Raw genomic sequence first — 17,346 nt, 5'->3', positions numbered from 1 at the left:
ATTTATTTTGGACTTACCAAAATAGGATAGATAATGAAATTATTTTTTCTGAATTTCCAAATACAAATGGACTAGACATTGTTTAGGTATTTATTATTTGTATATATTGTATATAGTTATTGTACTGTTGTATATAGTTTCTTTTGTTAGTTATAATCTTTTTCTTTTTTTCTTTTTATTAAAATAGAAAAGGGGAAATATGTTGGTATTTTATTTGTACTGAAGTGTGATTTTAATTGTATGTTAATTAATAAAGTTGCCCAGGGGTCAGAGCTATTAGAGCCATAGCAAGAGTGTGGTGGTAGTGGTGTACACCTTTAATCCCAGCACTTGGTAGGCAGAGCTAGGTAGATCTCTCTGTGTTCAAGGATACAGCCATCATTGGAGACACATGCTTTTAATCTCAATACCATAGAGAACCTGGAGGACTGTACATGCAGGCAGTGACGAGGCAGTCATGTGTTTGGGTTTACAACCAATAAGAAGGCAGAATAGACAGTCTATATAAACACAAACAGACAGGAAGTAGCTCCCTTTTCGGCAAGCTCTCTTGGCTGAAGAGAATCGCTGAAGCAGGAAGGGTAAGGCTCTTAGCTCTGACCTCTTGGCTTTCTTCTTTTAATCGGCTCTGTATTTCTTATTTAATAAGACGGTTGGTTACATCAACAAGAGTGTCAGACCATTTTACTGTCAGCAGTCAAGGCAAGGGCAGTTCTTTGCCCAGTAGGATATTTTGTGCCAAGGTGAAGACAAACTTCAAAACAAAAATGTCTCAGAAGCTCAACATTCTATCGGGGTCAGATCAGTACTACCAGGAGCAATCTTCTCTCACATTAACAGAATTCCAAGTAATCAAAACATTTAAATGCCATATTCTGCAGGCTGGTGAAGTATTTGAAGATTATCTATCCATCTGACATATGTTTCTGTAAGTCTGGAGAACCTAACTAACATAACTATAGAGATGACAAGCATAGGAGACTACAAATCTGTAAGTCTTATCTACCTAGACAATCTGAGGACTAAGGCTTCATGTACACAGGGTAAACAGTGTAACAAAAGTACAGTAAAAGGACAATGACTTCAAAATAGTGACAATTCACAAAACAGCTAAAGTTGAGTCAGAAATGTATAGTACCATACTAAATGTGACAATATCCTAAATAAATATCAATATACCAAATATCCTAAACAGAGGTAGAGCATTCATACAGTATGACAAATATAATTTTACATTTATATCAACATACAAAACATTTCATGTAAGAGTGGACATATATGTACATTACAATAAATATGGTTCAATATTTGTATCAATATGCAAATTATCTGGAGTAAGATTAAAAATTAGTTTATATTTGTATCAATATATAAGAATCCATAGCAGTACATTTTATCTAAGGCTGATATTTTACTAAATTGTTTTACTCATATATACAATAATTACCTTAATATCCTATACCTATGCATTCTCCTTTTTTCAATTTTCTTAAGGGAAATACAGATTCTAATGTTTTCTTCCAACCCCAACTCTATAGCCATTATCCATAACCCTCAGAAACATGGGAAAAGGGGTGTTTCCTTAGAATTGCTTCCTGCTCTTCAGGGGGCAAAAGTATCTCTATGGGGTTCTGTAAGAAAGCTCAGATAGTATCTTAGTTCGACTAACTATAGATTCTGCAGCCAGACTCAGAGAAATGGGTACTGTGGGCTGAGATTCTGGCTAGATGTGTAGTATGATGAGCCATCTTATAATGGAGTTGTCTGGGAGAGTTTTCAGTCCAAGGTTGACCATTGAGTAATGTTTGTGAATACCATGGCATCATTCTCAAATGGGTAGAGTTGATGTGGGGCCCCATCTTCTTTCTTAAGACTTCAGAAATTGCTATTGCAAAAGGCTTATTTTTTACTGCGGAAAACTTGAACATTATTAATATCAAAATGGAAAGTTTGGATTTAAAGATGACATGAAATATATGCAAGGATTCTGAGAAATCAAGAATACGCATGGAGAGAATTAGAATCTTGAACACAACGGTCCATTTTTATTGGTTTTCTTCAGTCCGACAGCAGACAGCTCTTCTGATATGAGATGGAATTTCTCAACCTTTTCTTTTAGCAACATGCTTGGGTTTAGAGATGGAGTGAATCAATTCCAACTCCAAAGCCAGCTTGGTATATAACTGAATTGGAACCACCACTTTTCTAGAATTAAAGAGATATAGATGGTAGGTAGTGAGATATTATCCTGCGTAGATTGGTACCAATAGAGTCTTCCTTTCTGTTGTAGATATTTGGATATCCAAGGCCTTATGACTTCTGGAAGATGAGTATTATTATTATCCTGTAAAGAAAAAACCAGAACTCTACCTCAACCCTTGTTTGTTAAATTTTTCTTACTACTTGAACTGATGTCACATTGATGGATGAGCTTTTACTTCTCGTCATCTGTGGTGGTATTGTGTTCCTCAAATTTTGTGCACCCTAATAATCTTATCTGCAGTCAGAGACAGAACAGCCACTAGATACAAAGGCTAGAAAATGGTGGCACTCACACCTTTAATCCTAGCATTTCAGAGGTAGAAATCCCTCTGGATCTCTGTGAGTTCAAAGCCACATTGGAAACAGCCAGGCAAGGTGACACACACTTTTAATCCCAGAAATCGAGCCTTTAATCCCAGGGAGTGAGGCAGAAAGCAGAAAGATATATAAAGCATGAGGACCAGAAACTAGAAGCATTTGACTGGTTAAGCTTTCAGGCTTTGGAGTAACACAGTTCAGCTGAGATTCATACTGGATGAGGACTCAGAAGCTTCCAGTCTGAGGAAACAGGACCAGCTGAGGAACTGGCAAGGTGAGATAGCTGTGGCTTGTTCTGTCTCTCTGATCTACCAGCATTGACCCCAATAACTGGCCTCAGGTTTGATTTTATTAATAAGAACTGTTTAGATTCCTGCTACACTCATCAAGTGATTTCTCTTGTTTGAATGGAAATTTTATTAACTATGTTGGTATTCATAGCTTTTCTTCTCCTGCAGAAACAAGAGAAAAACCCCTTCCCCAATGTAGAATATAACCTGGTTTCCATTCTGAGGTCAACACCTCTTTGAAATAAACTGGTTGATTTAGCTCAAGAATTTTCCATGTGGTTGCTGGGAATTGAACTCAGGACCTCTGGAAGAACAGCCAGTGCTCTTCACCTCTGAGACATCTCTCCAGCCCGACCAATGTCTCTCCAAAGCTCTTGTTCCTTTCTCATAAACGCTGAGAAAATTTAAAGTTAATAAAACATTATGCAGTCTATTTCTAGGAGACATTGTTACCTGTTGCTCTTTATTTAGCATATCCTTAAAAGTTCAATTGGATCTTTCTATTACTGCTTGGCTTGTGTGATTGTGTGGTATACTATGGCTTCCTTCATATTTTCAAATTTCCTCATCACAATTAGTTGTAATTTATGTTCCACAAATGGCTCAGGGTGTCTAACATCTGTTGGCCAGTCATGGATGATGACAGGATAAGCCATTGTGTGAGAGCCATCAGGAGATGTTATGACCTGTATTGTCTTGCTGTTCTGCTTTTTAAGTCCCTTGTCATGTTTACTGAGAATTTCTTCCAGGGCTTGCAAATCAGCACCTAGGGGCTGTTCTAGGGAGAGAACCTCTTCTCTTGCAAGGGATTCCAGATTTCTCATGGAATCATGGAACTTTTTATGTTCTTCTGAAACACATGATTCCATAGATGTTATTTTATCAGTTAATGGTAATCTTTCTTCCTTATAAAGTGTCTGAGTAGTGAAAACTTCGCCCTGGAGAGTTATTATTCTATCCATTAAGTATTCATATTTACTATCAATAAAATCAACTTTGGTTATACATTTTTTAGTAATGGAATAAAGTTCTTGCATTAAGTTAGCAGATTCCAAACTAGAGAAGCTTGTTTTCTAAATCTTTTACTATCTTGTAAATCCTGGTTAGCAGATTCCAGAAAAATTATCTTTTTATGTAAGCCTCCATTGGTATCTCATAAAACCTGTATCAGTCCCAATAATGACTCATCTTTGTTATTATTATTAAAACAGCATTTGAATGCTGTGTGAATTATTATTACCCTAAATGCCAAAAGGGTACATGCCAGATATGCCTTAGGGAGGTCATATATCTCCAGGAAAATGTCATTCATCATACAGGCAAAAAAGTATTTAAATTCTAGTGAAGTAATGTTTTTGGCCATAGTATAAGAAGTACTCAAAATTTGTTAGTCAGTTTCAAGGTGTAAAATTATAAAATACTCTTACCTGAAATAAAACATTGGCTTGGTTGTCTTACCATCCTTTACATTTTTTTTGGGGGGGAGGTGTAATAGCACTTTTTGACTAGCAGGTGTCACACTAAAACAGGTCCTACTGAGGGCTTTGGCTGGCTGCAGGCAAGAGCAGGGTGTCCCGAGTTTGCTAGGCAGCATAGGCAGATCTTCCTGTGACTCCCAGAAATTTCAGGGCCCAGCTTGGATTTCTTGACCTGCCTGGCCCTCAGTGCCCTTCGTTCAGTAAAAAGGCCTGTGTGTGGGGTTGAGTGGCCTGAGCTCAGGGGCAGAGAGCTCCAGGTGGCAAGCATGATGGCTGTCAGCCATGGCTCTGAGCTCCTCTCCATGAACCAGGCACCCTTGAGCAGGTCCTATTTATTAAATGTTGCTCTCAGTGTCTGTGCTACTGGTGTTATATTTAAGAAGTGGTCTCCTGTGCCGATGTGTTCAAGACTACTACCTAATTTGTCTTCTATCAAGTTCAGTGTAACTGGATTTGTGCTGAGGTCTTCAATCCACTTGGAGTTGAGTTTGTGCATGGTGACAGACATCAATCTATTTGCAATCTTCTGCGTGTTGATATCCAGTTATGCCAGCACCATTTGTTGGAGATGCTACCTTTTTCCTGGGGTACTCTTTAGGCTTCTTTGTTGAAAATCATTCGTTCATAAGTATGTGGATTAATGTCAGCGTTTTCAATTCAATTCCATTTGTTGTTAGAGTTTTCCTGCCTGGCCCACAGTCAGGACAAATCTCTCTCACCCGCCAGTCCCAAGCCGCTCAAACCCGATCAAGTAAACACAGACACTTATATTGGTTTCAAACTGTATGGCCGTGGCAGGCTTCTTGCTAACTGTTCTTACAGCTTAAATTAATCCATTTCTATTAATCTATACCTTGCCACGTGGCTTGTGGCTTACCGGTACTTTACATCTTCCTTATCCTGATGGCGGCTGGCAGTGTCTCCCTCACTCAGCCTTCCACTTCCCAGCTCTATTCTCCTCCTTGTCCCGCCTATACTTCCTGCCTAGCCAATGGCCAATCAGTGATTTATTTATTGACCAATCAGCAACACATTTGACATACAGACCATCCCACAGTATCCATTTGTCCACGTGATGGCTTTATGCCAGTAACCAGCTGCTTTTATTACTATAGCTCTATAGTAGCAGTTTAGGTCAGGAATCATGATGCCTCCACAGGTTGCTTTATTATACAGGATTCTTTTAGCTATCCTAGGTGTTTTGTTTTTCCATATAAAGTTAAGTATTGTTCTTTCCAAGTCTGTGAAGAATTGTGTTGAAATTTTGATGGGGATTATATTGAATCTGTAGATTGCTTTTGGTAAGATTGCTGTTTTTTCTATGTTAATTCTACCTATCCATGATCATGGGAGATCTTTCCATTTTCTGATATCTTCTTTGATTTCTTTCTTCAGAAACTCAAAGTACTTATCATACAGGTCTTTCATTTTCATAATTAGAATCACCCCAATGTATTTACATTATTTGGAGCTATTGTAAAGGGAGATGTTTCTCTGATTTCTTTCTCAGCCCATTTACCATTTGTATACCAGAGGGATACTGATTTTTTTTGAGTTAATCTTCTATCCTACATCATTACTGAGGGGTTTATTAATTGTAGGAGTTCTCTGGTAGAATTTCTGGAGGATAATTTTTTGATGTGTTCCTAGATTCAGTTAGCCAGTATTTTATTGAGTATTTTTGCATTAATGTTCATGAAGATTGGTCCTGTAATTCTCTTTCTTTGTTGCATCTTTGTGTGGTTTGGGTTTCAGGGTGTCTGTAGCCTCACAGAAAGAGTTTGGCAATGTTCCTTCTCTTTCCATTGTGTGGAACAATTAGATGAGTATTGGTTTTAAATCTCCTTTGAAAACTGGTAGAATTCTGCTGCTCCCGAGAGCTAGTCGCGTCCCCAGTCAGAGGGCTTGTCCAGTCAACCTGTCTGCTCCCAGGGTGCTCCCTCTGGTCTTCATCAGTGGACACTGAGGCAGCGTCTGGCCCAGAAGCTCTGCAGGAGCATCGGCAGCACCTGTGCACAGAGATAGAGCCAAGCAAGCTCTACCAGACCCTTAGAAACTCTCTTCCCTGCCCAAGCTCCGTGACACCCTGGCAGAGATGAACTTGGAGCAGACCATGAAGCTCTTGAGGAAAGAGCAGCTCCTCGTCCCCTTTGCCAAGGACTTAGCCGCCATTTTGTCAGAGAGGTCCCAGTTTGAGCCCTATCCTGAGCCAGACCCAGGGGACTTTGCCTTCGCGTTGAGCCTGATGAAATTGCGGCCCAGGAACTGTCCAGAGAGAAGACAAGTGATTCCCTGTCCAGAGTATGTAAAAAAGTGGATAAAAGTAGGTTGTGGTGACACACCCATTTAAATCCAGCAATCTGGAGGCAGAGGCAGGTGGAGCCATGTAAATTCAGACCAACGTGGTCTACAAAGCAGTTTCCAGGACAGCTAGGGCCATTACATAGCAAAACCCATTGCCAACCCCCCCCCAAAAAAAAGAAAAGAAAGAATAAAGTAAGAAAAAATAAATAAAGGAAAAAATATGAAGAATGAAGGAGGGGTGTTGGTGCACTAAGTGATCCCAGACATTCTATCTCCCAAGCATATGTTCTCTCTCTCTGTCTTTCTCTATCTGTCATACACACACACACACACACACACACACACACACACACACACACACACACACAGTGAGAGAGAGAAAGAGAGAGAGAGAGAGAGAGAGAGAGAGAGAGAGAGAGAGAGAGAGAGAGAGAGAGAGAAACAGAGAAACAGAAAACAGAGACAGAGAGAAAAGCCAAAAGACACATAGTTTTACCCACAGAGTTTGATTATAGGATCTTTATGTTTTATTTGTTTGCTTGTTTATTTATTTATTTATTTATTTATTTATTTATTTATTTATTTATTTATTTATTTATTACATTTGATGCAGAGGTGTTCTGCACTTGATTCCGTGGGAAGGGTTTGAGTGGAGGGAAAATCCAAAGTGGAGTGTTTCCTCTGAAACACAGGTCTTTTTGCATGTGGCGGCCTAGGTGCTCCCAGGTGGGCCAAAAGCCTAGGTGGGCCTAGGAAGCAGGCAGGGAACTCTGCCCAGGGTCTCAGCAGAGGATGGCCAGGAGCTGGAGAAGGAGGAAGGATAGCAGGAGCAGGCAGGCACTGCAATGTCTGGTCTCTCCAGGAAGAGAGAAGAGGAGGTCTGGTTCAGAGGATTGCCAGCAATTCCAGAGCAGAGAGCATCCTAGGGTCACCTATGAGCAAGCCTCTTCTTGTAAAGCCTGATGGCCTTGGCCATGAGTGGGGCAGGTTTCTTAGGCTTGGTACTGACCCTGGACTGTGGGCAGGTTGCACTCTGTGGCAAGCCGTGGGCAGGAGCCTCCTGGAGTCTACTCATTTTGGGGGAGGCCGCCCCTCCCGGTCTAGACTCTGCCTGCTGGCCTGGACTTGTGGCTTGAGCCTGGAAGGCAATCATCTTGGTTTGGCGGCCTTGAGGCTTCATGGCTTGCTTGCCTTGGAGGCGGGCTCTCAGGGTTTGCAGCCTCAGCTCAGAGGACTCCTGCAGCTGGAGGATTGTGTCACTCTCAGTCTGGGTGTGAGTTGGCTTGCCAATGTGTGTCTTGGGACTGGACTTCTCCTGCTGCCAGGGCTCAGTTTCTTCAGCTGTGCCTTGGCATCCAGTTGGCAAGGGGCAGTCAAGGGGCTTAGGAAGGCACCCTTTCTGGGATTTCTGCAGGAGCCTGGCAGGTGCAGGACCCGAATAGACTGGTGTTTTGAAGTGGGTCCTGCGCGCCCAAGGCGGGTCTTCTTCTTCAGTGTCATTTGAAGACTGTTCCTGGCCACTCAGTGGGACGCCTGCTTGGAGACTGGAAGCATCTTCTGCAATGGGATGCCCATCGACTCCATGGCCATTTTGATCTTGGCAAATATCTGACTTACCCCTGGGCACCTTTGTTCCAGGCCTAAGGGCCTCAGCTTTCCAGGTGCTTTTCCCCCCACTCTTGCAGCGAGTCAGCTGCAGCCTCAGAGCAGAGGAAAGAGAGCTGTCAGAGTTGAGGCAAGTCTCCAAAGAACCATCCTGGTGCTCTTCCTGAATGCAGTGGCCTGGAGTCTTTCCCCCAGCATCTGACTTGCTGGTGACCGGCTTTGCTGCTTGGAGGGGCCAGGGCTCCTCTGTACTTCCTGGGGTCTTTGAAACCTGCCCCTGGTTCTGTGCAGGTAGCTGTGGTTCCCCTAAGGACACTCTTGGCCTCTTTCTTCCTCTTGGCTCCAGCCCTGTGTTGGGATTCACCCTTCGTTCTGGGCTTGTTTGTGTGCTTGGGCTTGGACATGGTCTAGGTGTTGATCTCAGTCTGGGGCTTGGTCTCAGTCTCTGGCTCTGGCTCTGGCTCTCGTTTGGGCTGGGGCTAGTGCTTGGGCTTTGTCTCTGTCTTAGTCTAGGTCTGGATCGCCATCCCGGACTGGGGTTCAGGCAGGGTCTTGGGGCCCGGGTGTGGCTCGGGCTCCGGCACTGGCTGGGGCCCGGACTTGAGTGTTTGCTGCTCCTGCTCACTTTGAAGACCTCTGTTCCATCTTGTCTGTGTTCCTTTGATGCTGACTCACGTGGCTTGTCTTGTGGACAATTTCTGGGTGGTTGTGTCATCAGGTTCAACTCACAGGCAAAGTTCTGCAGGTCTGGCTCAGGCTGGGGCCCAAAATGGGGCCTCTCTGACAAGCAGGCAGCTAAGTCCTTGGCAAAGGGGACCAGGAGCTGCTGGTTCCTCAGGAGCTTGATGGTCTGCTGGAAGTTAATCTCCGCCAGGGTGTCGCAGAGCTTGGGCAGGGAAGAGAGATTCTTGAGGGTTTGGTAGAGCTTGCGTGGCTCTGTCTCAGTGCGCAGGCACTGCAGCAACTTCTGCAGGGCTCCTGGGCTGGAGGCAGCCTCCATGTCCACTGATGAAGGCACCAAGGGGCACCCCGGGAGCAGCTGGGTTGACTGGACAAGCCCTCTGTCTGGGGATGCGACTCACTCTCAGGAGCAGAGGACACTGCTTCTGGGCTGGAGAGTGTCTCAGCTCTTTGTCTCACTGCTGCTCTGCCTTCATTTGCTTTTAAGGGGTTGGGTGGGCCATGCCCCCTCAACACTACCCAATCAAACACCTGGGTTGCAACTGTTGGGCAAGCCCTTTCTGATTTACAGGTCTCTAAGCCACACCCACGTCCAAACACTCTTGCCTTTACTTAATCTCCTTAAAAAAACCAAACAAACAGACAACAACCAAAAAGCCAAGCCCTGAGAGCTGATGGGTGCTAGGCCACAGACTCTCTTACAGGTGACCCCTGTGACTTGACACCCTAAATACGAATTTTTGTCATTTTTGGCATAGTGTGCTCAAGTGGCTTATGCCAGCCTAGAGTTTATCCCATATATGGCACCTACTCATTCAGCATAAGACAGATAAAAATGAAATCCACTGTTTTATAATGGAGCTCCCCCACCTGTGATGTTTTCTCTAGGTTTTTGTTTGTTTGTTTGATTGTTTGTTTGTTTGTTTTACTTGACCAGGTGAACTTGATTAAATCAGGGCTTCTTTGATTATGCAATCTTTTGTTGATATCCATGACCTTCAATGAGGTCCGTTTTTGATCATGCAATCCTTTTGGTGTGGTGTGTCTATCAGTTTCTTTGTTTGTCTTTTTGTTTTTGATTGTTTGATTCTCTGTCTTAGCCTGTTTCCACAATGCTTGTTCTGTTTCTCTAGTAAGGTAGTATGTCTTGGATCTCTTTTCCCTTTTTTTCTTTTTTGTTTTTGTTTTTGTCCTTCAAGTATCCCTTGGAAGGGGACCCCCAATGATTTCATTGGAATTCTGATTCTTGCAGGTTTCTTACTTGCCCAGAGATCCTTTTGCTTCAGGGCTAAATTCCTGGGCTTTCCAATTGCTTTTACCCCTCCTCTTTCACCCTGTCTACAGAGGAAGGAAGAGAGTTCTAAGAGTAGAGGTAAGCCTTCAAAGGACCAGCTGGCTACCTTCCTGGATCCAGTGACCTGGTGTCATTCCCAGCAGGGGAGACAGGCACTGCTTTTCTGGCCCAGCCTCTGACTTGCTTTCTTTGGGACCAGGAGCTGCTTTATCCTCAAGTTCTTGATGGTCTGCCTGAAACCATTCTATGCCAAGGTGTCACATGTTTTGAAGAGCTTGTGTGGCTCTTTCTCGATGCACAGGTGTTCCTGTAGGTTCTGCTGGGCTTCTAAGTTCGAGGCTGCCTCCATGTCCACTATCGACTACCTGAAGGGGCAGCCCAAGTGCAGCAGGGTTGACAGGTCAAGCCCTCTGCCTGGGAAGAGGACTATCTCTCTTACACATTGGATACTGCATCTGGGTTGTTCTACTTCAACAAAACCTGAACATCACAGTGTAGAATAAGGAGAAGAAAACGACTTTCAAAATAACTTTATGAAAATGATAGAGGCGTTTAAAGAGGGAATTAAAATTTTCCTTAAAGAATTTGTGGAATATAGAGACAATCAATTTGAAGAAACCAATATATACTAAAAAAAAAAAAAAAAGCAAGAAAGTCAATGTAGAAGAATTTCTAAAAAGTCTTATTAAATAAGAAACAGAGCCAAATACAGGGGTGAAAGCCATAGAAACCTGAGTGATAGCCACCAGCAAACCTTATCTCACCAAGTCGCCATAGCCACCTCACTTCCTCCTCACTGCCTGTCTATACAGACCTCCAGGTCTCTATGTTTAGAACTGGGATTAAAGGCGTGTGTCACCATGCTTGGCTGTGTCCTGGAACACACAGAGTCTCTGCCTGCCTTGTGATTGGATTAAAGGCGTGTGTCCCCATCGCCTGACTTCTGTTTATGGCTGGTTATGACCTCTGATCTCCAGGCAAACTTTATTTATTAACATACAAATAAAATATCACCACCATTCAGCACAAATAAAATATTAACACATTTCCCCTTTTTGTCTAAACAAAATAAAAAATAAAAAGTTATTGCATGTATTCTTACTTATATTAGCTATAAGTACAGTAGGAATATACAATATATACACGCAATAAATACATCAACAATGTCGAGTTCCTTTGCATTTCACAAACCTAAAGAAAATATTCCATTACCTATTCTATTTTGGTAAGTCCAAAATGTATCTAATTCACTTCCTATCCTAACTTATATTATCAACAGAAAACTGTCCCAGGATGTCATTCAGGCTTTTACATTTTACACCCTCTCAGTGACTTTCATTTCTGAAATTTCTTAACAAGGAAAACTGTAACTACAACTATGTAATCTTCGCCTAACTATAATTATGACTATCTAATCTTCAACTCCCCCAGAGACCCAAGAAGAAAATAATATTGCCTAATAAAACAGGAAGTGCAAGCAAGTAACTTCCAAAAAAATGTGAGTTGACAGAAACAGCCAGCTGCTTGGACAGTCCGCTGAGGTTTCTCTGTAATACTGGGGCGTCATTTTCAGCCTATTGGCTTACGGTATCTGACAGACTTATTTGTGAAGTAGAATGTACCCAAGGCATACAGTTCAACCTCACATTCGATGTGAATAGTCCATGTATCAGATAAACCTGAATTCTACCAGTGTCCTGTCATGATTCAGGATTTTAAATTCTGGAAATTGCTGATGTTTTCAAAGGCAGCTGCCCATTCTTCTTGGCTTGTGGGTGGTTTCATCTTGGCATCCCACTCTTCTATGCATCCCATTCTTCTTGACTTGTGGGTTGGGTCATGTCTTTTAAATGCCAGTCTACCATTGAGAGGTGAGATTCTGTTAGCCTTTAAAAGTAACTGCTTCAGCTGCTGTTCCACTGCACACCAGAAGCTGTAGGTCCAGCTGTCTCTGAAGAAAAGGGAATTGTACTTTTTCTGGATTGTAAAGCCACTTCCGTGATGGTGCCATATTGTCCTGGCCTCAGAGGATGCCTGTTGCTAAAGCCACAACCACACTTGTTTGGGCAAAGATCAGTAGTCCTCTGTTTTGTGGCTGGTCTGTCCATTTTGGATAGTGTACTGTCAGCAGTCAATTTGTGAGGGCATTTTGATGCCCAGTGGCTAACTTTTGAGACTGATAGATACATCTCACCAAATGGATTGCATAATCAAAAAAGGACCTCATTGAAGATCATGGTTATCACCAAAAGTATTGCATAATCAAAGGAGCCCTGATTCAATCATGGTCACTGTGGCCAAGCAAATAAACAAACAAACAAATAAATAAATAAATAAATAAATAAATAAATAAATAAACAAATAAATAAACCTGGAGAAAATTCAAAGATGGGGTACCTCCCTTAGAAAAAAAATGGATTCCATTTTTATCTGGCTTATGCTGATTGAGTAGGGGCCATATATGGGATGCATTATAGACTGGCATAAACCACATGTGCATGCATATGACAAAAGAAAACAAAAATTGGTATTTTGGGTCCCAAGTGGCAGGGGCCACCTGTAAGAGAGGCAGGGGCCTAGCACCCATCAGCTCTCTTGGCTTGGGATGGTTTGTTGGTTTGTTTGTTTGTGCTTTTTAAGGAGATTAAGTAAACTCAAGAATGTTCAGATGTGGGTGTGGCTTGTAGAACTGTAAATCAGAAAGACCTTGTCCATCAGTTGTAACCCAGTGTTTGATGGTATAGTGTGGAGGGGGCATGGCCCACCTACCTCTTAAAAGCACAGGAGGCAGAGCAGCAGTGAGACAAAGAGCTGAGAGCCTCTCCAGCCCAAAAACAGTGTCCTGTGTTCCTGAGAAAAAGTCCCATACCCACTCCAGAGAAGCCACACCTCCTAATAGTGCCACTCCATTTAGGGCCTTTTTCTTTCAAATTACCACAAGCTTTTTCTTGCCTACAGAGGATTGTAGCTTTTAAGGGGGTGGGTGGGCCGAGCTTACTCCCGACCGCCCAATCAAACACCTAGGCTGCATCTGCTGGGCACGCCCTTTCCGACTTCCAGATCTCTAAGCCACACCCACAGACCAAATCTCTTGCCTGATCTTCATATCCTAGGGGGTGGAGAGCAGGGGGAGGGAAAGAAAACAAGCACAGAGATCTGATGGGTTCCAGGCCACTGTCTCTCTTACAAGGGAAACCTTCGACTTGGGACCCTAAGTAGGAACTTCTGTCTGCTTTGGGCACAGTGCACTCACAAGCGGCTCATGCCAGCCTAGGGTGCATCCCCTAGATGCCAACTAGTCACACTGCTTGTGCCAGAAAAAGATGCAATCCATTCCACAACACCCACCACCCTCTCTCTCTCTCTTACTCTCTCTGTCTCTCTGTTGGTCTCGCTCACTCTTTCACTTGCTCTTCCTTTCTATGTTTCTCTCCCACTCCTTTACTCTCTCTGTTTCACTCACAGACACACTAGCACATGCACGTGCATACACACAAACACAACAATATCCTTTTCTGCTCCTCTCCCCAATTTGGTACACTTCTCTCACCATCACTTCCTTTCTGGGACACTCAAACTTTTCTTCCTAAGCTGGCACCCACACCTCTGGTTTTCACTCCAGGTTCTGTCTGATTCAACACTGTGACTTTGAATCAGGGCCTCCTTTGACGGTGCAATCCTGAGGTGATGTGTATGTGTCTTTTTGGTTGCTTTTTGTTTTCCATAGTTTGGTTTTCTGTCTGGGTGGTGGGGGTGGTGTGTGGGGGGAGGTTCCACAATGCTTGTTCTTCTCTAGTGAGATAGAATGTCTGGGATCTCTAAGTCCACTCAATCCCATCCATTTTTTTCCGAAAACTGTCCTTCATTCTTTATTCATCCTTCCTTCATTCCTTTCTTCATTCCTTCCTTTTTTTTTTTTTTTTTTTTTTTTTTTTTTTTTTTGGTTTTTGCACATAGGGTTTCTCTGTGTAACAGCCCTGGCTGTCCTGGAACTTGTTTTGTAGACCTGTAGGCTGGTCTGGAACTTACAGAGATCCACCTGCCTCTGCCTCCCTGAGGGCTGAGATTAAATGGGTGTGTCACCACAACCCACCCTTATCCACTTTTTTTACACACCCACACAGCCAAACAGACACATCGTTTCACCTCCATACTTTCTTTCTAGGGTCTTGGTGTTCAATTTCATTGCCTTTTCTTTTTACTCAGTTTTAGCTTCTCTTGTTTCAATTTTACCTTTTGGTGCTTGTGGACTGCATGCCGAACTTTCCTGATCTATTTATGTATCAGCTCTTTCTGTATCTTTGAATCTAGAAGTCTAGGTATCCATTTCTCTAGATGTTGATCTGTAGGGATGTGTGCCCAATTATCTTTTTAACGGATTAGTTAGGTGATGGAAGGAAACGTGCAGTCCCGACTGGGGATGAGGAGGGGCTGGAATCAGCTTCCATCCCTAGCTGTTTGTAAATTGACTGCACGGGTGAATCAAGATGTTGAGTGTGTCCCTCTGCAACCACCGAGTTCCAATGGAAGAGGAAGGCAAAGGTCTGGGTTCTTGGTGCTCTTCTTTGTTTGTTTCTTTCTTTTTTCTTTCTTCCTTATTTGTTTGTTTATTTATCTATTTATGTATGTATCTATGTGTGTATCCATATATCTATGTATCTATGTATCCATCTATGTATCTATGTATGTATGTATCTATCTCTTTATTTGTTTATTTATTTATTTATTTGTTTATTTATTCATTTATTTATTTATTTATTTATTTATTTATTTCCTTTGACGCGAAGGTGTTGGGCACTCGAGTTCTTGGGAAGGGGTTGGGTGGAGGGAAAGTCTAAAGTGGAGTGTTTGCTCTGGGAAGCCTGGTCTTCCTGAGGGTGGCGATCTAGGCGCTCCCAGGTGGGCAGAAAGCGCCGCCAGTGGGTCTGGGGAGCAGGCAGGGAAGCCTGCCCAGGGTCTCCTCGGGAGAGGGCGGCCAGGAGCTTGAGCAGGAGCAGAGATCCCAGGAGCAGGCTCTGCAAAGTCTGGGCTCTCCAAGCGGGCGGGCGGCAGCGGGTGGGCGTGTTGGCGGGCTGGCGGGCTGGCGGGTCGGCGGGCTGGCGGGCGCCCTTTCCGGCCAAAGGAGAGAGCAGGTCTGGTCCAGATTGATGGCCAGCAATTCCAGGGCAGAGAGCATCCTCGGGTCACCTCCCAGAGAGCTTCTTCTTGTAATCCCTGAGGGTCTTGGCCATGAGCGGGGCACATCTCTTCTTAGGCTGGGTCTTGTTGCTGGCCTGTGGCGGCCAAAGGCAGGGAGCCCTCCCTGGCGGGCGGTGGGCAGAGGCCTCCTGGCGGCTGCTCATTTCGGAGGAGGCCGCCCCTCGGGCTGCAGGCTCTGCCTGCTGGCCTGGGCAGAGTCTTGAGCCTTGAGCCTGGAAGGCCATCATCTTGGTTTGGCGGCCTGGAGGCTTCTTGGCTTGCGCGCCTTGGAGGCGGGCTCTCAGGGCTTGCAGCCTCAGCTCAGGAGACTCCTGCAGCTGGAGGATTGTGGCGCTGGCAGTCTTGGTATGAGTTGGCTTGCCCGTGGGTGTCTGGTGACGGGACTCCTCCCCTTGCAGCCAGGGCTCACTTTCTTGCGCTGTGTCTTGGCAGCGAGTTTTCCAGGGGCGGTCAAGGGGCTCAGCAAGGCGCCCTCGCTGCCAGTTCTGCAGGAGCCTGGCAGGTGCAGGACCCGAATAGACTGGCGTCTTCAAGTGGGTCCTGCGCGCCCAAGGCGGGGAGTCTTGGTCAGTGTGCTCCGGGCCACCCAGCGGGAAGCCAGCCTGGAGACTGGAAGCCTCTTGTGCAAGGGGATGCCCAGCGAGGACGCCAGTGTCAGTGTCCTTGGCATCTTGGGATCTTGGGGACTCGCCCCGGGGCACCTTGGCTCCAGGGCTAAGGGCCTCCTCAGCTTTCCAGGTGCTTTTTGCCCTCCTCTTGCACCCAGTCAGCTGCAGCTGCAGAGCAGAGGAAGGAGGAGAGCTGTCAGAGTTGAGGCAGGCCTCCAAAGGATCAGCTGGGGGCCCTTCCTCCATCCTGTGGCCTGGAGTCTTTCCCCCAGCACCTGACTCGCTGGAGATGGCCTTGGGCGCTGGGAGCCGCCAGGGCTCCTCTCTACTCGCTCGGGGCTTTGCCACAGGCACCCGGTTCTGTGCAGCTAGCTGTGGCTCCCCTAAGGACACTCTTGGCCTCTTGCTTCCTCTTGGCTCCAGCCTTGGGCTGCTAGTCACCTTTCGCTGGAGCCTTGTGTGTGGGCTCAGGCTCGCTCCAAGTCCCGGGCTCGGGCTCGGGCTCGGGCTCGGGCCAGGACTTGAGTGTTTGATTCTGCTGCTGCTGCTGCTGCTGCTGCTGCTGCTGCTGCTCCTGCTGCTGCTGCTCACGTGGAAGACCTCTGTCCCATCTTGTGTGTGTTCCCTTGGCGCAGACTCACGGGGCTTGTCTTCTGGACAGTTTCTGGGCCGCAATGTCATCAGGCTCAACGCGAAGGCAAAGTCCTCCCGGTCCGGCTCACGATGGGGCTCCAACTGGGACCTCTCTGACCAAATGGCCGCTAAGTCCTTGGCAAAGGGGACCAGGAGCTGCTCTTTCCTCAAGAGCTTCATGGTCTGCTCGAAGTTCATCTCTGCCAGGGGGTCACGGAGCTTGGGCAGGGAAGAGAGTTTCTGGAGGGTCTGGTAGAGCTTGCTTGGCTCTGTCTCCGTGCACAGGTGCCGCTGCAGCTCCAGCAGGGCTTCTGCGCTGGAGGCGGCTTCCATGTCCACTGATGAAGACCCGAGGGGGCACCCCGGAAGAAGCAGGGTTGACTGGACAAGCCCTCTGCCTGGGGACGCGACTGGCTCTCAGGAGCAGAGGACACTGGGCTGGCCTGCGAGTCAGCTGGCACTCTCTGCCTCACTGCTGCTCTGCCCGACCCCACCCTATGCTTTGAAGGCGGTGGGTGGGCCGAGCTCCCTCACCACCGCCCAATCAAACACCTAGGCTGCATCTGCTGGGCATGCCCTTTCCGACTTCCAGGTCTCTAAGCCACACCCACAGACCAAATCTCTGGCCTGATCTTCATCTCCTAGGGGGTGGGGACCGCGGGGAGGGGGAGAAA

At 45.4% G+C, this 17,346-nt stretch overlaps 2 protein-coding genes across 2 annotated transcripts; both read right to left on the bottom strand.

Annotated features, from left to right (window-relative positions):
• Positions 1 to 7,580: 7,580 nt before the first annotated feature.
• On the bottom strand, positions 7,581 to 9,257 carry LOC128119489 (elongin-A3 member D-like). The gene has a single exon (XM_052752866.1). It carries the CDS (start codon positions 9,255 to 9,257, stop codon positions 7,581 to 7,583), a length of 1,677 nt encoding a protein of 558 aa, XP_052608826.1.
• A 6,158-nt stretch (positions 9,258 to 15,415) lies between these two features.
• On the bottom strand, positions 15,416 to 17,005 carry LOC128119488 (elongin-A2-like). Its single transcript, XM_052752865.1, has 2 exons — positions 16,631 to 17,005; positions 15,416 to 16,486 (listed from the first exon to the last, which is right to left on the bottom strand). The coding sequence occupies exons 1-2, from the start codon at positions 17,003 to 17,005 to the stop codon at positions 15,416 to 15,418; spliced, it is 1,446 nt and encodes a 481-aa protein (XP_052608825.1).
• Positions 17,006 to 17,346: the final 341 nt, after the last annotated feature.

Source organism: Peromyscus californicus, unplaced genomic scaffold (genome assembly GCF_007827085.1).
Source record: "Peromyscus californicus insignis strain IS unplaced genomic scaffold, ASM782708v3 Scaffold_23__1_contigs__length_62951481, whole genome shotgun sequence".
Lineage (NCBI taxonomy): Eukaryota > Metazoa > Chordata > Mammalia > Rodentia > Cricetidae > Peromyscus > Peromyscus californicus.
The sequence above is the reverse complement of the archived record's forward strand: the minus strand, read 5'-3'. Positions and strand labels throughout refer to the sequence as shown.

Coding starts and splice junctions, on each gene's coding strand:
- LOC128119489 (XM_052752866.1), bottom strand. CDS start 9,257: ATGGAGGCTGCCTCCAGCCCAGGAGCCCTGCAGAAGTTGCTGCAGTGC.
- LOC128119488 (XM_052752865.1), bottom strand. CDS start 17,005: ATGGAAGCCGCCTCCAGCGCAGAAGCCCTGCTGGAGCTGCAGCGGCAC. Junction 16,487..16,630: donor ATGGGACAGAGGTCTTCCAC/GTGAGCAGCAGC, acceptor ACAAGGCTCCAG/CGAAAGGTGACTAGCAGCCC.